Genomic DNA, 23,036 nt, shown 5'->3' with positions numbered 1-23,036 from the left:
AGGGGTGGTCAGCAGGGATAGGGAGGTGATTGTCCCTCTCTACTCTGCTCTTGTGAGGCCCCATCTGGAGTACTGTGTCCAGGTGTGGAGCCCTCAGTACAAAAAAGACATGGAGATTTTGGAAAGGGTCCAGAGGAGGGCCACAAAGATGATCAGGGGGCTGGAGCACCTCCCCTATGAGGACAGGCTGAGGGAGTTGGGTTTGTTCAGCCTAGAGAAGAGAAGGTTACGGGGTGACCTCATTGCAGCCTTTCAGTACCTGAAGGGAACTTACTCCCAGGAGGGGAGTAAACTCTTTGAAAGGGCTGATAATAGCAGGACACGGGGAAATGGTCTGAAGTTAAAAGAGGGAAGATTTAGGTTGGATGTTAGGGGGAAGTTCTTCACTAGGAGAGTTAGTAGGTTAGGCCCTGGAACAGGCTGCCCAGGGAGGTTGTGGATGCCCCGTCCTTGGAGGTGTTCAAGGCCAGGTTGGACGGGGCCCTGGGCAACCTGATCTAGTAAATGTGTATGTTTGGTGGCCCTGCCAGGCAGGGGGGTTGGAACTACATGATCCTTGAGGTCCCTTCCAACCCAGGTCATTCTGTGATTCTGTGATTCTGAGGGGAAATGGCCTCAATTTGCACCAGGCTATGTTTAGGTTGGATATCAGGGAAAACTTCTTTACAGAAAGGGTTGTTATGCACTGGAATATGCTCCCCAGGGAGGTGGTTGAGGTCTCTTCAAGGTCCCTTCCAACCCAAACCGCACTATAATTCTGTTCAGTCTATGATCGCTCTGCACAGTGTCTGCAGTCCTCCACTCCTGCAGGCGGCGCTGCAGGCAGGGTTCTACCGGAAGTTCCCGCCTGCCCAGCGCTCTCCCGGCCTCCCCTCGTGTCCGGTGACCCCGTCCCTCCCCTCTCTCAGGCGGCGGTGTGAGCGCGTCATGGCCGCCTCGAAGCCCGTGGAGGTGCCGGGCGGCGGCGGCGGCCCCGGTACGGGTCTGTCCCGCTGGCAGCTGGCGTTGGTGCTGGGGGCTCCCATCCTACTGGGTGCCGGCGCTGTCTACCTGTGGGGGCGGCGAACGGCCCGCCGCGGCGGGAAGGGCGCGAGCGAGCGGAAGACCCCAGAGGGGCGGGCGAGCCCCGGCCCATACGGGAGCGGAGCGCAGCCCGATGGGCCCGGCCATGAGGACATGGTGAGCGTGTGCCGCCCCCGGAGCGAGGCCCATCCTGCTACGGGGCCGTTGGGGCGGGGGGAGGGGACGGGAGTCGCGCCTAACGGCCGGGCCGGGGTCAGTGTTAATAGAGATGCTGGTAGAGCTTGCGTTTATCCCGCTGTGAATGACTTGGCTGAGGGTTTCCAGGTAAAATTGCCCTAGAGTTGAAGGGCGACTTGGAAATCAAAGTCCAAATCAGATGCGTGGCTCCCTTGCATAGCTGTGGAAGGTATTTCTGTCGTGTGCTTTCAGATGTGCTGTGACACTCGTGTTGTGCTGAGGGGAAGTTGTGAGTGCTAAACACACCTACAGTGTTGGATTTGGAGTCTGCTGGAGTAGGAGAGTAATCAGTGCTTTTATTTTTACTTGTGTTGAAGTTCTTGTTTGCATGCAGGAGCTGGTTTTAAACTCGGCTGACTGGAGCTAGCTTAGAGCCACACTGACATTGTGAAGTAAATCCCATTATGGTATTCCTGTGGCTTTTTTTTCCCCCTCTCCTTCTTGTATATGTCCCACAGACTATCGTCTGTGCTGATCGGTGTGAAAACTGTTGAGGAGGTATGAAGAGGTAATTTTTAACCCTTAGCACTTCAGTGATAACGTTATGCAAGTGATGGACGGACAGTGATGGAACACAGAGCAGTGGTGGAGAAGGTGAGAGCTTTGCGGATAGGTCATGATAGAACTGCAGGGAGCTGTAAAACCTTTTCTGGACCTGGAGGCGGTCACTTAGATGTAAGGATTTGTTCAGAGCAAGCGATGCACAGGGGACTTTCTGTTGGACTCCGTGCATCTGAGAGTGAGTATATGGTTGAACGGTGCGACCCAGAGTTCCTTGATGAGTGTCATTGAGTAGTGCAACAAAATGATGACAGTTACTTAGGAAAGCAGAAGATGGTATCAGATTTGCCTGATTATTTATGACAGTGCTGGTCTAAATATGGCTGCTGCAGAACAATTAATGTGGCAGCTGCTTCCCTCTGTGTGTGGGAAGGGTTGCCTTCCTGTTCATCACATCCAAAGACATGATGTCACGTAGATGTCATGTTTCCATACACATTTTCTTAGTTAGAGATACTATGCAGCTGAAGCTTTTGTTTTACCTGCTGCAGAAGCCTCACATTTTTCTCCGGGTTGTGTCTGTGTTACAGGAACCTCCTGGCATAGATGTAGTGGCCAATTGTGACTGGCATCGTGTTGACAGAAGCCCTTAGCACAGGTGCTATACTGAGAAAAGCTCCAAGACTCCTGACATTGCTTCTTTTATAAGCTTAGCTCCTCAACAGTACAGTGAGCTGGTATGCTCCTATCACTTAAACACTGGTGATAAAAATGTATCTATGGATGTTCTGATAAAGGTCGGAAAACCAAAGTTGTCATTGAGACTCATAGTTTGGGTGGAACGTGTTGTAACTACTCAGTGACAGTCATTGATTTTTAGATGCTCCGCTTTGTGGGGAAATAGCACACGGGGAAATGCTTTTAAGTTGAAAGAGGAAAGATTTAGGTTGGATGTTAGGGGGAAGTTCTTCACTAGGAGAGTGGTTAGGCCCTGGAACAGGCTGCCCAGGGAGGTTGTGGATGCCCCGTCCTTGGAGGTTGTCAAGACCCAGTGGACGGGCCCTGGGCAACCTGATCTAGTAAGGTGTATGTTTGGTGGCCCTGCCAGGCAGGGGGTTGGAACTACATGAATCCTTGAGGTCCCTTCCAACCCGGGTTCATTCTGTGATTCTGTGAAATTGGCATGACTTAAAGTTGTTGGAGAAGAACTACACTTTGCATTTATTGCATTGGTTCATAGTCAGTAGATCTGTGTTCTTTACTTATTCTGTGGTAACTTCTTAACAAGTTTGTCCTTCCTGTGTGAGAGCAGTGCAGGCTGGTTAGTCAGAGGGTAACGTGTTGGATGTTTCAGTATCTTTTTTTTCCATCTAAGTTGAAATAATTTCTATAACAAATCTGTGATGGACCGTATCTCACCCATTCACTGTTTCATCAGGTTTGTAGACTAACCTTATGCTTGAGGTGAGATTCTTGAGCTGTTCCATCTGTTTCTGCGGCATTGTGTGCCCCGGTGGCTCAGTGGTAGCAATGCCGCGTTGCAACACCGGGGCCTGAGTTCGAATCCCCTGTGGTGCAAGTGGTAGAAGTGCCGCTCTGCTAACACAGGAGCTCGATCCCAGGGGTTGGACTCGATGATACATAAGGTCCTTCCAACCCGCACGAGACTATTACTTATTACCTATATTGTCTGTAGCAGGCAGAGCTGTTTCTGTCCACAGCTGGACTTTGCTGTTATGCACGTTTTTGCTCAACGTTTTCCTCTGAGCTGGCTGTGCTCAGTGCTGGGTGAACGTGTCCAAGCTCGTTGGCTTGTGTGATGCCACATATCAGGATCAACAGCCAGAAAGTATGGCTCCTTTCCAGGATCTATTTTAATAACCCTTGATGAATGTTACCTGTCTCAGCGCTGAAACGTTAAAATCACTGTAGGAAAGAATATCAGCCTTTGTCTAGATGTATTTATTTGGTACTTTTTCAGAATTAATCTAAGCAAAAAGTGCAAGAAGTCCTGTCTGTTGTATTGTGCACCTATTGTATCAAAGGTCTTATCAACCTATTGTAAGTCCGGTGTTTCGTGGCAGCTGTAGGAGACAGGTGTAGGAAATCCAAATGTGTGTGTGAAGAGCAGTGGAGCATTTGCGCTGGACTCCTGGCAGCTCGGGCAGCTCTTATTCATGGTAGGCGTTGCACGACACTCATTTAAAAGGAAGGTGACAGATGAAGAGCATTGAACAGGCTGCCAGGGGGGTTGTGGAGTCTCTTCTCTGGAGAATATTTCAAAACCCACCTGAACACCTACCTGTGTGACGTGGTGTAGGGAGCTGCTTTGGCAGGGGGGTTGGACTCCATGATCTCTAGAGGTCCTTCCAACCCCTACAATTCTGTGATTCTGTGACCAATTGTGCTGTAAGTTTGAACTTGATTGTTTGTAATACGTCCTAGTTAGGGCTCTGAATTTGTAGCTTAAGTTTATGGGATGATTGTTCTCCTATAGTTTTTATTGCTAAGAAAAGTTTTAAAACCATTTATGCTCAGTTAAAACCTTTCAGTGTGGTTCTGAGATAAGACTTGGAGTGAAACATCAGTAAAAAAACAAAGAGGTTTGGGGGGGGGAAGAAAGATGGGTATTGAGTAGTAGTGACAACAATGCTTTTTTGCTGCCTGATTGTATCAAAAGGACCCTCTTGCTTGGAGAGGAGAAAGAAGTGTATTTACCACGGTTTCTTTGGAGCCGGTGAATTGAGATGGGTGGCTGGAGTATTAGGCCCCTTTTTCCATGTTGTCTGTTAGCTCATACAAATCATACAAATCCTTTTCAGCCAAAAGAAATATACTGAAACACGCCACTGTAAACTCCTGCCATAAATTGGCTGGCAGCAAGTTTCTCATCCCGCTTTAAAAAACAATGTCCCTCCAACCTAACCAAACTTGTGATTCATTTGTATCAGCATTGCTGGACGTTGCTGTGCTTCCCTCGTGCATCTGCCTGTTGCCATGAGGTGGCTGCTGTTTGCATGGCAGATTCCGAACAGTTTGAGGAGAGCACGTTTGCTGAGTTCAGAGTAATAGTTAACAGACATTGGCCTATGATGCCTGGTCTTTAGAAAGCTCGGAATATGCTTATTTAGTTAGCTAGATAACCGATCGTTTCTCAAATACACCAGTGTCCTTTGACTTGAAGTCTTGGTTTTAAGACTTGTAGTGAACAGCTTCTGCAAGCAGACCTCAATATACAGAGATGGGGTTGGTTTTTTGTTTTTTTTTATCAAGTAACTTCAGAGTTTTATTGTGAATTTGTATTGTGTATTTGTACTCCAGAGGAGATGCGTTAGCAAAAGTTACTGTAATTGCTGCCTTTATTTTGGCATCTGTGGGCGCTGTCCTTTGGCTCTGTGCTGAGAACACCCAGGAAACTCCTACATTCTCTATGTCTGCACCGTGAGTGTCAACCTGGGATCTCTTTGCTGATGTAATAGTATTATCTAATGTCTTTTGATGGGATCGAGTGTCACAGGTGAGAATGAGATAAAGTTCCCTTCTTGTTAAGTTGGGAGTAGAAGGAAGCCTTGTGGTTTATAAGCTCTGGGGCTTTGAGACATAAATGCATCGTTTTTTAAAATGTTATTGCATATTTTGTATGATGTGTGTATGGGATTTGTTTTACAGACTCACAGAATGACCCGGGTTGGAAGGGACCTCAAGGATCATGTAGTTCCAACCCCCTGCCTGGCAGGGCCACCAAACATACACCTTTACTAGATAGGTTGCCCAGGGCCCCGTCCAACCTGGCCTTGAACACCTCCAAGGACGGGGCATCCACAACCTCCCTGGGCAGCCTGTTCCAGGGCCTAACCACTCTCCTAGGGAAGAACTTCCCCCTAACATCCATCTAAATCTCCCCTCTTTTTAACTTCAAATCACTTCCCCTAGTCCTGCTATTGTCAGCCCTTTCGAGAGTTTACGCCCCTCCTGGGAGTAAGTTCCCTTCAGGTATTGAAAGGCTGCAATGAGGTCACCCCGGCAACTTTCTCTTCTCCAGGCTGAACAAACCCAACTCCCTCAGCCTGTCCTCATAGGGGAGGTGCTCCAAGCCCCCTGATCATTCTTCGTGGCCCTCCTCTGGACCCTTTCCAAAATCTCCATGTCTTTTTTTGTACTGAGGGCTCCACACCTGGACACAGTACTCCAGATGGGGCCTCACAAGAGCAGAGTAGAGTGGGACAATCACCTCGCTATCCCTGCTGACCACCCCCTCCCTGATGGAGCCCAGGATCCCATTTGCTTTCCGGGCTGCCAGAGTGCACTGCTGGCTTTTTCGTGGGTATGGGATGTTTAACAACTGTTTTTCATATAAATCCCTATCAGATTTATTCATCACGCAGAGCTGTATCAGCTCTAACATGGCGACTCTTTGGGAACGGTACACTGTGTGCATAGAGAGGGCTATGGCAGAATAACGTGACAAAGGTTGCAGAGATGCAGCCATTCATGAGTTAGGAATCACGCTTCAGGCAGTACAAGAAGAAAGTTTGTTTCCTTCTTGCGTGGGCATTATTAGTTACTATTACACGGCAGTATGTTGTTCTCTGACTCAGGCCCCTCCACCGCCAAATTACTTGCCTCATTTAATGCATGGGGTGGTGAGTGGTCACTGAGTTGGCATTTCCTTGTGGCTTACTGTATGTTCTTTGGCTTTACTGATAATAAGCAAGCCTTGTTCTGGTCACAGCTACTGTTTTTGAAGGGGTTTCCCTTTGGCATCATGCCCATATTCTCCAAGTTCCCCCATCCCTTGGTACAACAAAGACATGGAGATTTTGGAAAGGGTCCAGAGGAGGGCCACAAAGATGATCAGGGGGCTGGAGCACTCCCCTATGAGGACAGGCTGAGGAAGTTGGGCTTGTTCAGCCTAGAGAAGAGAAGGTTGCGGGGTGACCTCATTGCAGCCTTTCAATACCTGAAGGGAACTTACTCCAAGGAGGGGAGTAAACTCTTCGAAAGGGCTGACAATAGCAGGACACGGGGAAATGGATCCAAGTGAAAGAGGGAGATTTAGGTTGGATGTTAGGGGGAAGTTCTTCACTAGGAGAGTGGTTAGGCCTGGAACAGGCTGCCCAGGGAGGTTGTGGATGCCCCGTCCTTGGAGGTGTTCAAGACCAGGTTGGACAGGGGCCCTGGGCAACCTGATCTAGTAAAGGTGTAACATCGTGACTTTGGTGGCCCTGCCAGGCAGGGGGGTTGGAACTACATGATCCTTGAGGTCCCTTCCAACCTGGGTCATTCTGTGAAGAGAAGGAAGAGTTGTAGAAAGAGCCATACTTGGAATGTACATGAAATAAGTATAACCTTCCCTCCAGGTTTAGGTCTTATCTTAGAAGTAAAAATTGATCATTAATACAGTTCTTTGGTTTCTGTAGAAATATTTGCACTCCGATTCTAGTTTGTGTATCCACACAGATGAATCCACACAGGTGAAAGCAATGAGTGGAAAGGGGTACAATCAGTCATCTTTTACCAACTGGAATTTAAATCACTAAAAACTTAGAGAAATGCAGATTCTTTTGTTCCGTGAGCAGTGGAGATGGCACAGATGGCATTCCTGTAAGCCTAGTGACTGGTGAGGTGTTACTGAAGAGCATTGCTGGCAGTAGGGATATTGAAGAGATACTCTTCCTTATATGGTTTCACTGGTAAGTCTCTTCAGGAGTATATCCTGGGTATAGTTGGTGATGCTGGCAGTGAATGAGGGTCACGATGAGAGACAAGTATGGTCAAAGAAGTACGACATTTATGGTTGCCAGCAGGCCCTAAATGATCTTTTCAGTGTGTATGATTCAGCGAGTGAGAACTAGTAGATCCTGCAGCTGTTGTTTAAGGCATTACTGTCCTTGGTTTTGTATACTTTACCCTCTTCCTCAGAGGGGTTGATCAAATGGCATGTGTGCTCAAACATCTGTTCCAGTCTGGTAGGCCAGCCTGAACTGACCCACTGTACTTACTACTGAAGGTAGGCCAGGGAAGGGAAGTCTAGATGAGCATTAGGATCTTTTGCAGCTCTGTATGTCTTGAATATGAGTCATAGCCCTTTGATTAAAGGGGAGCTTTTTACGTATTATTCATTGTAAACTATGTTTATGATAACCAGTCTGTAAATCTGGGATTTACATGTGCAGGTAGCAGTGCTTGTTTCCTCGCAAATGCAGGTGATAAACAGGCTGCACACAACTTAGAGATTCATTTAGCAAGGTCTGGATAGCCCAAAGTTTTCCATCATCTGCTAAGAATGACAGAACTGTGATGGTTCAGCACTTTCTATTAGTGGATGGATGAGCAGGTTGTGTAAGGCTGTGAAGTTAATTAACCCAGTGGAAGAGAAACAAAGCAGTTGAGTTTTTCCAGAAAGTGTTTTTCTTAGTTTGAGCGAGCTGGGATTATTCAGCCTGGAGAAGAGGAGGCTCAGGGGAGACCTTATAGCTCTCTATAACTTCCTGAAGGGGGGTTGTAGTGAGCTGGGGGTTGGCCTCTTCTCTTGTGTAATCAGTGATAGAACTAGAGGGAATGGTTTTAAGCTGCGCCAGGGGAGATTCAGGCTGGACATTAGGAANTGCGCCAGGGGAGATTCAGGCTGGACATTAGGAAGTATTACTTCTTGGAAAGGGTAGTCAGGCATTGGAATGCACTGCCCAGGGAGGTGGTGGAGTCACTGACCATGGGAGTGTTCAAGAAACGTTTGGATGTTGTGTTGATGAATATGATTTAGCTGGGAAGTATTGGGAATGGTTGGACTAGATGATCTTCTAGGTCTTTTCCAGCCTTGATAATTCTGTGATTCTGTAGTTCATGTTCTACTGAGTCAACTCAGATCTCAGGCTGTATGTATTTCAGTAGAAAACTTTTCTTATTTGAGTTGCTTTGAGAGCTTTGTGGTTTTCACACACTTGTCTTTGGAGAAATATCTCTCAATTTCAACAGGAAATCTCATTGGTTCTTCTGATCACCAGTCACAGGAGATTAAAACTCATCTAGCTTTCCAAAGAGAAATCACTGTATTGTTAAATACCGTTGTAGTGAATTTTCTTAGAAGCTTGTCTACTGTTTCACATGGTTGCACCTGAAATATTATGTTTTTTTTTTCCCAATGAAACAGAAGGGAGGTTTTCAGAAGTCCAGGCTACAATTCAACACTGGCCTCCATTTTATATATCTGAAGATAAGCCTTTAAGCATCTTGCTTGTGAGGAGCAAAGCTTTCCTTACTCAAATTGACCAATCAATTTGTTTTTCCTTTTTTTTCTTTTAGAGCCCTCTTGATAGAGCCCAAGCAGCCAAGAACAAAGGAAACAAGTATTTTAAAGCTGGAAGATATGAGCAAGCCATTCAGTGTTATACTGAGGCTATCAGCCTGTGTCCTCCTGAGAGAAATCTTGATCTTTCTACCTTCTACCAAAATAGAGCTGCTGCCTATGAACAGCTGGTAAGAAAGTAGTGAATTATATGTTTATTCTGAAAAGTTGAATTTTAAATTACGTGTATTGTCACTTTTGTCCACTGAAAGATCCCAAGTGCTGATACGGGCTGTGTTCACAAGATGCCATTGCTTGTAGCTGTTTTTCTTTTGTTCGTCATACTTTTCCACATACAACTAAAAATATGTTCTCTTAACTGGAGTCTGTCTTAGGTGATCCTTAAGTATCCCTCTCTTATAAGACAGGGTTTTAATTTCTTACCCTCTGGAATAACTTCCTCATTTACTTGTTACTTTTGTTTCTCTTCACAAGACCGTTGCTTTAGCTGTTGAGTGAAAGGCCAGATATTTCAGAGGATGCCACTTCAAAAATGAAATATCACAGAGCATCTACTGAAGCCCAAGCTCTTAATTTTGCACTCGTGAAAGTAATGACTTGGTAGCTGTGTGTATGTGATATTAGTTTTTAGAAATCAGCTAGCATTTATTTATTTTTTTAATTATGATCTCAGTAGATTTGCTTCTAAGGTCGTGTTGGTAAACTGTATAAAGGAATGGGAAAATTGGCTATGTGTGATCTGGAGTATCAAGTTAGAGACTGAATGATTTAAGAAATCAAGCCTCCCTGGGCTTGAAGCCATGTCCCTTGTTCTCTTGCCACAGATCCTGCTAAAAAGTCTGCTCAGGGAGGCTAGATTTAGGTCAGATAAAAGGGAAAAATCTTTTACAGTGGGGGTGATGAGGCATTGAAACAAGTTGTCTAGTGATGTGATTGATGCCCCATCCCTGGAGACATTCAAGGCGAGGCTGGATCAGCCCCTGAACAACCTGATGTAGGTGTGCATGTTCAATGCAGGGGAGCTGGACTAGATGGCCCTCTCCTTCTGACTTGTAAGGATTCTCTGATAGAGAATGGATACAACTGTTCTTGTTTAATGGAGTACCACTTATAATGCTAATTCATGCCATAATTAATGATTGACTAAAAAATATATGTGGTTCTTTTTCAGTCATTAGAAAAGCCTCTTTTGACCATTAATTTTGAATCATAGAATGGTTTCGGTTGGAGGGGCCCTTTAAGATCTCCTAGTTCCAGCCCTCTGCTATAGGCAGGGACACCTCCCTCTAGACCAGGTTGCTCAAAGCCCCATCCAGCCTGGCCTTCAATGCTTCCAGGGAGGGGGGGCGTTCATAACCTCACAGAAGATGTGTGTTTTTAGTTTTTAATAGTCATAGCCAGTTCTACATACACACTTATCATTCCTTTATAGTAAGTGTCATGAATTGCAATATCAAATAAAAAGCAAACAAACAAAACCTAAAATTGAGTGAAGACACCCAAAAACTAACAGTTTTAGTACTTTGTTAAACTTGTCTGGTGATTTTCATCGTGTTTTCACCTTTTTTCTTCTCTTGTTTGTGTACCAGTCTTTCAGTCCCAGTGTCACTTCCCACAAGTATCTGCATCAAGTCATTATCTTCTTCCATATGCTTTGTACAAAATCTGTCTGGTTTCATTTTTCTGTAGGAATTCCTTTTCAGTTTTGTGGCTCTTCTGGTGCAGGTGGCTTCCAGTGGCGCCTGGCAATTTCTTACTGAGAAACTTGCAGAAATAGAAGCAAGCAGGTAGAACCAGAGCCCTGGGAACTGCAGCTACTGTTAGGTGGGCATGACCCTGGAGCTGGTAGCAGAAAGCTAATATCATGCAGCTGAGTAGGGCTTCTTTCATCATGTTTTTCTGCCCCACAGCAAAAATGGTCAGAAGTGGCCCAAGATTGTACAAAGGCTGTGGAGCTTAATCCTAAATATGTAAAAGCTCTCTTCAGACGTGCAAAGGCTCATGAGAAGCTAGACAATAAGAAGGAGTGTTTAGAAGGTGAGTGTCTCTTGATATGTATATGTAACGGTGCTCAGACACTTTGGAGATCATTAAACTTACATAATTATTATTATTTTTTAAAATTATTGTAACTACAGTAGCCCCTAACTATTTTTAAATGTCATTTATAGTTACAACAAGTGCATTTTGTTCTCTTTTAAGAAGAAACATTTAGGTCTGAAATAGCTCCTGCAAAATGGATCTTACTGTAGCCGCTTGGGGTATTCTCTGTCCAGGAAGCTCCCTACTTGTTGAAACAGAATTCATATAATGTGTTGTGTAGGTAACGCAGACAAGGATCATTCTAATTCTGTGCGGTAATAAGGTTTCTTCCTTTTTAGAGAAACTGTACTGGTCCAGAAACAAGGTGTTTTCACACATAGAGGTGCTTAGCCATAGACAGGTGTTACAGCTGTTTAAATGCTTGTGGCAGGTGTAAAAGGCAAAACAGTTTCAGTAGCATTTCTGTCCTGATACGTAAGAGGTAGGCACATTAGAACAGATAAGAATAAAAATCCTTTTTTTATGTTAATGATGTGCATTTGGCAGAATCTGCTTTTTCCAGTTTAACTGGAAAATAAATAGGAAGAATCAATAGTAGCATTGCATTAATTAGAAGAAATAAAGATAATGTACCTTAAGAGTGCGTTTCACAATGCTGAACATTATTCAGGCAGCAATGGGTTAACATTCTCAGAAGCTCTGTGTGAATGAAAGTGATATGAGTTAGCACTTCAAATGTGCTAGCAAGATGCTTCTTGTAAAGCTGTTTCTTTCCCATGGCACAGAGGTAGGCAGAAAAAGATGGAAATATAATACAGGAAGATATCTTAAGAGCTGAGAAAGGAATGAGGTATGATTGAACAAAAAGTGAAGTTTAAAAGCAGAAATTTATGTAGAGAATGGTGACCAGTCCCAGAAGACAAGCTGTTTTGATTCTTTTAAGATGCACAAGTTATTAACTTAATTTTCTTCATTTGCTGTTATTACAGGACATGTGTTAGTTTGTGAGTAACTCATTGTATTAGTGGCACATTTTAGTGTTTTGTAACTATCAGAATTGGTCAATAATCTCTATTTTTATATTATTTCCTAGATGTCACTGCAGTCTGCATTTTAGAAGCCTTTCAAAACCAGCAGAGTATGTTATTAGCTGATAAAGTTCTCAAACTCCTTGGAAAAGAAAAGGCCAAAGAGAAATACAAGGTAAGGCTTGTGATGCTGCTGACAAATGCTGATTTCTGACTGTTGAAATGTTGTTTGTTGGCATTCTGATAACAGTTGCAAGTTGGTCGCTGCCTTCACAAAGCTAATATGTTACCATTGTTGTTTTCTGGGTTCTGACCAAACAGCTTGAAACCTTTGTGGGGAAGAAGGGCTTATTTCTAACAATCAGGTTGTTTCCTTGTAATGTTCAAAATTATGATGGTGTTCAAGAGACAATCCTAAGCTGATGTGCTGCCTTACTTGGGTTTTTCTGGGCTTGGAAGATAACGGATGTTAGAACAACAGCAGTCAAATGTTCAGTTGCACATCAGGTATTAGGAAAGTTTATGAACAATAAATAAAAACAAATACAAAACTTTGATATGTAGCGACTAGCTTAAAATGAGAAGGATGATAATAGAGGAGGTTTTACTCCTAGGTTGTTGTTCTTGGCTTTGTAGATAGAAATTAAATGCAGGAAGGATTAGGTCAACCATGGAATTTCTGGGGTTTAGAAAGTGGCTAAATAATATTGTTGGGTTTGGTTTTGTTCTTAAAAAAGCCAAAAAACATTGCTGAAAAGAAATGATGTAGAGCAAAATCTCACCTTTATATTCATGGTCAGACTTGCTGATTCTGACTTAAGAAATATGATTCCATCTCCCACAGGTTATTTGTAACAGTCCCTGTTCTTCTGAGTCAGTTATGTAAATGGATGCTTATGCTTGTACTTTTCTGTTTGGACACAGATTTCTTTGCATGAATGTTTGGAAACTGCAGCAACAAGAACTGTGGAAGTATAGAGTTAGCCAGGAAGAGTCATTTTAAGTGGCCTTAGGTTGGGACATGCATTAAATTATGCTGGCTTGTTTGTGACTGCAGTTTACCTACTGAAATCCACACTGACTTAGAGATGCTGAATTTCTTTTCTGTAGAAGCTCACATAATTGTGTGACATCGAGGTAACAAAAAATAAATGGTACCTGTAGTAGAATAGTGGTAGCATCATAAAATGGATGTTCTCTCTGTCAGGATTATTATGACTGAACTTAATAGAGAAACAGAGAAGAGTGTATTCAGACTTCACCTGCAGGAGGGATCGAACTGTAATTCTCTTTTGCAAACTTCTTATGGCTGTACAAAGGATTTTGCGTCCAAGGTGTTATTTCTCATGATTCAGATAAAATAGTTGATGTCTGGGCCAAGCCCCAAGTAAGAATTAGGATATTACCATCTGATTTTACAGTCTAGTGAATTAACCTTGTATTTGTGTTTCAGAATCGTGAGCCTCTGATGCCCTCGCCACAGTTCATTAAATCCTATTTCAGTTCTTTTACGGATGATATCATCTCCCAACCTTTGCTTAAGGGTGAGAAATCCGATGAGGATAAGGATAAGGAGGGAGAAGCTTCTGAAGTAAAAGAAAAGTGAGTGTACAGTACAGTTGGAAATTGTTTGCTGTTAAAATTATTTTTAGTGGTATTGGTGTTCTTTTCAGTTTAAGTTGCTGTTATGTTATAGTACCTGAGATCTGTGATAACAAAATAAACCTATGAAGTAAAATCAGTGTTAAAAAGGAAACTTTGGAGGGCTGTCTGACTAATTCCAAACTGTAAATGTCTTTGATCCCTTAAACAAAGAAAGTGCAAAATGGGGAAGACAAACTAAATTTTTTCTAAAATACTGTGGTAGAGAGTAAGAAAGAAGTAGAAAGTGCTGAAAGAAAGGAATAATTACATTATGCTAAAGGAGAATTCTGAAGGGAAAGAGCAAATCATCCTTTGATTGAAAGGGAGAAGACGAGCTCAGAAAAAAAGCTGTCTATTGGTGAGAACTGAATAACAGCAACTGAGGCTGAAAGGATATTTATCTTTTTAGAATCAAATCGCTCATAAGCAAGTTTTGTTCTGACAAAGAAAAGCATTAGTGCTTTTGCACTTGTTTGTTTTCTGAGTGAAGTTTGAGCGCTAAGTAAATGGGCCTTTGACTTATTGTGCTGCTTTCCAGTTGGTGTTCTGGAGGATAATCACTGCTATCAATATGGAGGCCATCGCAAACAGCACAATGAATCTTTTAAATCAGGGTAGAATGGCCTGATATACAGGCAGATTCAGTGAATCCAGGGCATGGAGCTGAGAACAAAGCAGTATTTACTGTAATTTTTTAAATCTGAAATCCATTCTTCTGCATATAAACTGCACATTGCTAGGTTCACTGTTCATTTTTCTGACCTGGTGTACCATATTAGCCCTTCTGTTTTGAAGTAGAGATTCACATTGTCCTTAATGTGAAAAACATTCAAGGGACAAATGAAGCAAGTAGGTGGGAAAAAAAACACTTCATTTCTTTCTTTCTGATGTTACTGTGGCATTTTATGTCTAAATTGTTTTGGATCTGTGGTGGTTCTGTCCAGGAATATTTGTTACTTTTAATGCTGGTGTTATTACTTAGTACAGCAGAAATTAGTGTGTAAGTTTTAAAGAAAAGTCTGAATTGAAATTGCAGTGTTCAGTGAATACAACTGTTCTTACATCATTTACAGCTCTGGCTATTTGAGAGCAAAACAATATATGGAAGAGGAGAACTATGACAAAATTATCAGTGAGTGCACAAAAGAAATTGAAGCAAAGGGAAAATACATGGCAGAAGCTTTGCTTCTGCGAGCTACTTTCTACTTACTTATTGGCAATGCAAATGCTGCCAAACCAGACCTAGATCAGGTCATCAGCATGGAAGATGCAAATGTGAAGGTAAGAAACTGTCACAGCTGGATTGAAGTTTGGGTTGAGAAAACATGTCATGGATAATAAACTTGAAGTATAGCTCAGATTTTTCTTTATGTTTTCCAAGTTTTGAAGTGCTTTAATAGAAATGTTTTAGTGTCTCTTACTGTTCTGTCTTTTTTTTTCCCTTAGCATCTGTGCTAAGTGATAGAAACAAAAGAACAAAGGAAGCTGAATTAATTAGAGGCATACATAATCTGAAAATTAAGTTAATAAATAAGAAGACATTAATTACAGTTGTGTATTGAACTACTAAAAATGCTAGTTTATCTGTATGCATATGGAAATTATCTTTGAATTAATTTTTTGGGGGATGAAAATCAAATGAGGCGGAAGCATAGGGTGATATATTTGAAACTAGGCAAAGGAATTCAGTTGTTTTAGACTCAACGTGAAATTTATTCCTTCTTTAGTGTGAATGTTATCTGTCTGTAGGAGAAAGCAGTCACTTGACAGCTTTAGTGTAATTGTAATGAAGTTCTAAACCGGGAGGAATGTTGGAGTGTTTAATACTTCTTGGAACTTGTTTTACAGCTCCGAGCTAATGCTCTGATCAAACGAGGAAGTATGTATATGCAGCAGCAGCAACCTGCACTGTCCACTCAAGACTTTAACATGGCTGCTGATATTGATCCTCAAAATGCAGATGTTTACCACCATCGAGGACAAGTAAGAATCATTAGAGATTTTTGTCCCAGTACTCAAGTGTTTCTGTGTGTACTAAAAGAATAGTAAAAAGCAGTACATAGGCACAGGCTGTGTATAGACAGTCTGAAATGTTTATGGTAGAAAAAGATGAAGTCCTAATTTGGAACCATTGCACAGTAAACGTGCATTCAGATCTGCAGGTTGAGGTTAGGAAGAAGCAGCTAATTGGTATAGGAGAAATGCAGAGCAACAGAAGTTCAGCCATCTGTCAATACCAACTCTGACTTGAAACTATCAGAGTTTATATACACTTGAAACTATCAGAGCTTATATAAACTACTGTGTGAAGGGGCCCGATATGTCAGAGCAGTAGCTACACGGGGAAACTTTGTTAGAGCAGATGTAACCACCTGTTTCTGCTAACTCAGAGTCTGCCCTGGTACACAAAAGGCTTGCATCTGTTCATTTCAAACTTACTCACTTGACACTGCTGGGAGGACTACAACTGTGCTGATTGCTGTTGTAGGGGAAAAAAAAATCATGCAGCCAAAGCTCAATTAGAGTTAAAACAGACCAGTATCATGTGGGACAGCAAAAAGGGATTGTTTTAAAATAAGCTGGCAGCAAAAGGAGGACCGGAGATAATGTTGGTCTGTTACTTGGTGAGGGCGGTTGTCTCACAGATAGGGGCACAATTAAAGCATATGCGTTCAGTGGTTTCTTTGCTGATGTTTTTAATACTGATGATGGTTTCTGGGACCCCGAAGCCCTGAGTTGGAGGTCCTTGACTGCAGTAATTCCAAGCCAACCCCAAACTTGTGTGCAGGGTTTGCTGTTCCAGCTGGGTGCATAGGATTCTGTGGGGCCCGATTAGGTTCACCCCAGGGTATTCCAAGAGCTGGGTGATGTCATCATGAGACCTCTCTGAATTCTGTTTCAATGGTCTTGGACTTTGGAGAGATCCTGGTCAACTTGAAGCTGGTAGACTTTGCCCCAGTCTTTAAAAAGGCAAGAAAGAAGACCCTGGTAATTACAGGCCTATCAGTTTCACTTTGGTGCTTGTCAAAGTAGTGGAGATTATTCTGGGAGTTACTGGAAACAGCTGTAAGAGAGTGCAGTCATTGGTCACAGCCGACATGGGTACTTGAGGGAAAGCCTTGTTTCTTGAGCTGAATCTCATAACGAAGTTACTCACTTAGCTGACCAGGGGAAGCCAGTAGGTGTGATCTTGTTGGATTTCAGCTAAGCTTTTTATACTGTTACTTGCTCACAGCTCATATTCAAAGGGTTGCAGTAAATATGATTATTAGATCAGGTTGATGGCCAGTCTCTAGTTGAGGTCCACAGGATGGTTTGGATACAGAACTAAGAGGTATACTTAGTTTGTGAACAACACTAAAATTGACTCCCTTGAGAGTAGAGTGGCCATGCAGATCTTAACAAACTAGAGGATTAGGCAGTTGTGGAGTTTAACAAGAGCAAGTGCTGGATTCCACACCTGGGGATGCAGCAGCCCCAGATCTGTGTACAGACTGGGAAACGAGAAGCTGGAGAAACAGCCTCACAGAAAGGGCTCTTGGGGGTTCTGGCTGTCAGCATGTTGAATGTGATTCAGCAGCGTGCCCTGGCAGCCCAAAGGGCCAACCGTACCCTTGGGTGCATCACACCCAGCTCTGCCACCAGCTCTGCTCTGTGCTGTGTGGCCTCTTGTGGAGGAATCAGAATATTAAAACACCAGTTGGGAAAGTCAAAATGTTTTGACATCCAGATAGTTCACAGGCATTAATTACAGTGACGTAAAGTAACTTGAGAAAATATGGAAGAGTTTTGGAGACTGGACATTAAGCTCAAGCAATATTGGCAATACACCAGTCTAAAATGAAGGTGTTCTCAGTCTCTACACATGAACGTTGCCTTTTTATGTATGAAGTCAGTGTTTCATTGGTGGCTTTATTGTTTTATGACAGTAATTTATTTATTTTTTCTACTCATGGTTTTTGTAAATTTCTAGATCTAGAACTGAACTGTGGACAATATGAATAGCTGATGCTAATTGAATTATCACTTAAATGTACGAAGCACAGATTAAATACAGAAATAGGATTTTCTTTTATTCTGGCTAGCTGAAAATTCTGCTTGACCAAATTGAAGAGGCTGTGGAAGACTTTGATGAATGTATCCGATTGCGACCGGATTCTGCCTTGGCTCAAGCACAGAAATGTTTTGCTCTGGTAGGTAATGCACTGGTGTTACCTGGGTGCTTTTAAAGATTTCTTTTAAACATAACTTTGTTTCTCTGCTTTCTTCCAATTTTATGGAAATATATATATATATATATATTCTAATAATAAGGCAAGAAAATAACAATCTTTTAGTTGGGATAAGGATTTACTATTATTTCACAATGTTCACTATTTAACAGTAGGTTGTCTTGCCTGTATTGTGATCGAGGAGCAGAAATTTGCACTCTATCACGCAAAGCTTTATTTAAGTCAGTGTTACGTAAAATGTTGATCTGCAAGAAATTGGAAACAGTATTTCAAGCTGCGTGCAGAAATCTCCAGGGGACAGCTTTGCGTGGTGTGAGAAAAGAACAGTACTAAGCTTGTAATTTCTAGGCTTTTGAAGTAGAGGGAGACTTTTGGCAACTATTGAGTCTTGTGTATTCTTCCTCTCACCCTTTCTTCTGTTGTAGTCCATTCTGCTGGGGGCTCAGAAACATGGTAGATTCCTAAAAAGCAGGTTTGGTAGGGTGTCGCCTCCTAGAACTTGGAATTGTCATGACGCGTGCATCTCTTGGGGAAGTGAGTAGGTCTGATGAGCTGTATTTTTCTTATTTTTTCTCTTTTTCCTATTTCCTTGAATAGTATCGCCAAGCGTATACAGGGAATAATCCTTTGCCTCTGCAAGTAGCTATGAAAGGCTTTGAAGATGTCATTAAAAAGTTCCCAAAGTGTGCTGAAGGCTACGCTCTTTATGCTCAGGTACATTTCACTCTTTCCTTTATAAAAACAGGTGCATTTTTGAGTGCCTTTTGTCTGAGATAACATACAGTTCTTGAAATAAAGATCTTTGAAAGTAAGTTCTGAGGTAATAAACAATGCTTGAATTTATGGGTGTGGGTGTGCTGGGATGGAGGAAGTAGGCAGAATTGATACAGTCAGATGGTAAACAGTGAGAGTCAGAGGTGGTTATTAGGACGGAAAGGTCTGGAGAATATTTCCTATTGAATTCCTGCATGTATATGATAACTTATTTGATTAATGGCAGGGATTCTGTCTTTAATTTAGGAGTCATATGTGTACTAAGGTAGCAGAATAAAACTGCTACAAATTATCTACTCTGTTTGATCAAGGAGAATAAACTATCTATGTTTAAAGTATATTTGTAACAGAGAATGCAATTTATTCTTTAAGAAAACATGCTGCTGATTGTGGTAGTATCAGATGTTTTGTTTTAAAGCAGGGGGGTGCTATGGAAGCATATATTTTTGATTCCTTTTTACCAGTTCAAAGAAATAACTGAAGGAGAAATACATTTAAAAAGGAAGAAGTTGAGATGTGCATTTACGGACTTCTAAAATGACTTTTATTACTATCTTTACTTGCAGTACTCTTAACATGTTGCTTGGGGGGGATCTCCCATTACAGATGGTACTGCAATCAGTAACTTCTGCACGTGAAAACTAGCAGCTTTCTTCTAAAAAGACTCTGTTTTGAAACTTAGTTGTGGTAACTGGTGTGCTTGGCCTGTTCTCTGATAAGAGAACTATATCCAATCTACTATTAGAATTAGTTTCTCTGAGGGGGCATGTTTTGATGATGTATTGATACATTGGTTTCTCTTTTGTTGCAGGCTCTAACTGATCAACAGCAGTTTGGCAAGGCTGATGAAATGTATGATAAATGCATTGACCTTGAACCAGACAATGCTACTACGTATGTTCATAAAGGGTATGTGTGAAGTTAGCAGTCCTTTGGGTCGGGGCAGTTGGCATATTTAGTGTAATCAATCCAAACTGAAGGTAGATGCTGAGAAGTTTAGCCAGAAGTGGCTTTGCAAAAACAACTTAGTGCTGTTGTTTCTACAGTCTCTCTTGACTGAACTGGAAATGAGATGGAAGTTTCAGTGAAGTTTCATTAATAGTCATTCAATTGAGTATCTGCTTGAGGTGTATCTGACTGTCACTTTTAACTCCGTCTTAACGTCTGCCATGTTCCACCCTTAAATGTGATCTGCGTTACCGAGAATATGTGAAGTTCTAAATTTTCTCTTTTCTTTTCAGTTTACTCCAGCTTCAGTGGAAGCAAGATTTAGACAAAGGCTTAGAACTCATAAGCAAGGCCATTGAAATTGATAACAAATGTGATTTTGCATATGAAACCATGGGAACGATTGAAGTACAAAGGTAATAATGAAGCACAGTGTTAAAAATTCCAAGTTATCTTTTGAAATTACAGCAGTCCTTTAGCTTTTCCCCCAACCTTTCTTAAGATCATCTCCCAGTGCAGTGAGAGGCCAGTTCTTAACTGTTGTCCCAACTACTGTTCTGTAACTCATGGGCAAAGCCTTGCTTATATTTGTGGCATAATTTTGGTTTATGGTCTGGACAATTTCGTACTTACTGGATAACATGTAGATGAGTCTGTGTGTTTAAATACATCCCTTCTGCATTTAAAATTACTTCATTCATCCTCATTATGCTTCCTACATATCTAATATAGTCCTTAAACATACCTTAATGGACTATTTGTATATGGGAGTCCTGACCTATACACCCAAACCTGACCGTTCGGGCTCAGAAAAGGTGCTGCAGGGATGCCAAAATTAATTTACCAGTCTTAATTGGATGATGTTTGGGTTTATTTCAGAGGTAATCTAGATAAAGCCATTGAAATGTTCAACAAAGCTATCAACCTGGCCAAATCTGAAATGGAGATGGCCCACCTCTACTCGCTCTGCGATGCTGCCTACGCCCAGACAGAAGTTGCAAAGAAGTACGGATTGAAACCACCAACACTGTAAAGACAAACACAAAGCAAACAAGAGGAGGAAATGACTTCACTTTAGAAGTTGCCCACTTCAGCCAGCCCTAGAGACGCTGTTGCAAACCATGTTGAATGGTGGAACTTAGTTTTTTCCCGTTCGTGGTGTTGTCATTTGCTACATCTGTTAAATGTTTAGGTGTTGTGGGAGTGGTTGTTCAAGAGAGTACGCAGTGTTGCATCTTGTTACTTCTGCAGCAAGAACCTTAAAGAGTTTTAAGGGGGAAAAAAAGTTGCGGAGGAACAAATGGACGATACTTAGGCCATGCAAATAAAAACTTTATACTGGTTCATTTTGAGTGATTACGTTATGGGTGATTTTTGCTTTACTAAACAATATTACAGCATGTTTTTGTTTCTCCCCTGTTGATTTTAAAGGTAATACTAGTCAGTGCTGTAAAATAGGGTTCTCTTTTATATGCGATTAATCCTTGAGGGTTGATTTTAATTTTGCAAAAAGGAAAAAAAAAACCAATTTACAAACTGTTTATTAACTGAGATTATTTTTTTTTTTAAGCCAGTAGCTGTGAAGAGAACTGTGTAAATATATGCAAGCATGAACCATCTTCCCTTCAAGCCCTTCCCGCCCTCTGCATTACAACTTAAAAATAGTCCTATGGCAGCTATTAGGGAATTCATTTGATAGTCCTTATCCTCACCCTAGAAAGCCCAGGTGTACTGTGTAGGAGAGCTGGTACAAAGGTTTCTCGGGGGAAGAGGTTAGGTAACACTATTTTAATGCAGATTTTCCTGGAAGAGACGCCGTGTTCCTGTGCAGCAATCTTTACTTGAATATGACGAGAAATTGTTCTGTAGGGTTCTGAGAGACTTTCAAGGATTGAAAGCACTGCTGGGAGTGCAGCTGCCAAGGTACGGTCATGCTTGCCTATGATCTTGTAATCTCTCTCTGTTGCCGAAACTTAACAGTTAATACAACTGTCTAAATTCTCTTCTTTGGTCCCTAGAGAATTCTGTGTTCTGCTCTATACCTTGTGATAGCCCTCTGCAGGAGTGAGTGAGATAAAGAACAAGGCATAGACTAAAACCTCAAATCATGGATGTAGAACCTTTGCTATTTTCCTTGTTCTTCAGGCCCTTTTTTGTTTAAGATTACAGATACTGAACAAAAGAAGCAACTGTTTGGCAAATAGCACATTGGCAAGTTACTACTAGTATAAACACTTGTCCTCTAACTATGAACTTCACTGAGGGGTTCTCTGTTTCTTTGGGTTGATCACTCTGATGCCACAGTCAGTCTGTGGTGCCTCTCCCCAGGTTGATGTGGCTGGATAAAACTCATGAAAATAATTGATGCCACCTAGTTTATCATGCATTGATCTGGGCTTCTTCCCATCCTAAAATCATAATTTGCTTGTGCTGAATTTTCTAGTGTATTTCACCTCCTAAAGAAATGAAACAAACTGCCATCAAACTGTCCTGTTCTCTCCTTGTGACACTCCATAGCAGCAGCTTGTGTTTTCAACCTGACTTACCTTTCTCCCAGCAAAAAACAATTGAAATAGTGAACTGGAGATGCGGAGAGTCAATCTTTGTATTTTAGTTAGCTTACTAACGTGATCTGAAATCATAGTGTTGGCTTAGAATTGAAGGCACTGGAAGGTACCTGCAGCTGCTAAGGGCATTGCGTGCAACATCTTCCAGAACTTGGTATCTCTGCATCAGTTCCTGCATTTGTTCCTGAGAACAAAACTATGCCAGTCTGACCGAGTCGTCCTGTTCTCCCGAGGAGTTTCTATTTGCATGGCCTTATTTACATTGGCATTTTCACCTCTCCACCCTACCTTTACCCCGTTCCTGTCCCCACCAAACCAATTAAGGGAAAAAAGCATGTGCTGTCAAATACTAGCATTCCAAATCATCACAGACTCTTGCCTGTTCTTGAACTAGTTTGAAACTGCACTGAAAAGGATGCATTGTCTGTAATTCTTTTTGTAAATGACGTATCACCTGTAAACCAGAAAGAAAAATAAATATTACCTTCGAGTATCACTCTCTGACATGAATAAGAGCAGGTTTTGATGAAAGTTTTCTCTGCAGTGGTGTTATCTGTGCTTATTTCGTGTCATTCCACATCTAGGAAGAATTAATAACTGACCTCATCTCTCACCTGAACTTTGAAGAAAAGATAAGGAGACACGGAATGAAGGAACCTTATCTCTGATTGCTACCTGCAGAGGTATGATCTGGAGGGCTGAAGATTACAGGGAGACAGGAGAACTGGGAATC

General features: G+C 42.0%; 1 protein-coding gene across 1 annotated transcript; it reads left to right on the top strand.

Annotated features, from left to right (window-relative positions):
- The first annotated feature begins 871 nt into the window (after positions 1–871).
- Positions 872–22,813, top strand: TOMM70 (translocase of outer mitochondrial membrane 70). Its single transcript, XM_015876918.1, has 12 exons — positions 872–1,179; positions 9,064–9,237; positions 10,978–11,104; positions 12,204–12,313; positions 13,592–13,740; positions 14,856–15,063; positions 15,631–15,765; positions 17,868–17,975; positions 18,612–18,728; positions 19,600–19,697; positions 20,030–20,152; positions 20,616–22,813. The coding sequence occupies exons 1-12, from the start codon at positions 928–930 to the stop codon at positions 20,767–20,769; spliced, it is 1,755 nt and encodes a 584-aa protein (XP_015732404.1). The 5' UTR covers positions 872–927; the 3' UTR covers positions 20,770–22,813.
- Positions 22,814–23,036: the final 223 nt, after the last annotated feature.

Source organism: Coturnix japonica, chromosome 1 (genome assembly GCF_001577835.2).
Source record: "Coturnix japonica isolate 7356 chromosome 1, Coturnix japonica 2.1, whole genome shotgun sequence".
NCBI classification, from domain to species: Eukaryota; Metazoa; Chordata; class Aves; order Galliformes; family Phasianidae; genus Coturnix; species Coturnix japonica.
The sequence above is the reverse complement of the archived record's forward strand: the minus strand, read 5'-3'. Positions and strand labels throughout refer to the sequence as shown.

Bases quoted from the DNA above. Each gene is read 5' to 3' on its own strand.
- TOMM70 (XM_015876918.1), top strand. From the start codon at position 928: ATGGCCGCCTCGAAGCCCGTGGAGGTGCCGGGCGGCGGCGGCGGCCCC. The intron at 11,105-12,203 runs GTGAGTGTCTCT...ATTATTTCCTAG, and splicing joins TAAGAAGGAGTGTTTAGAAG to ATGTCACTGCAGTCTGCATT. The intron at 15,064-15,630 runs GTAAGAAACTGT...CTTGTTTTACAG, and splicing joins TGGAAGATGCAAATGTGAAG to CTCCGAGCTAATGCTCTGAT.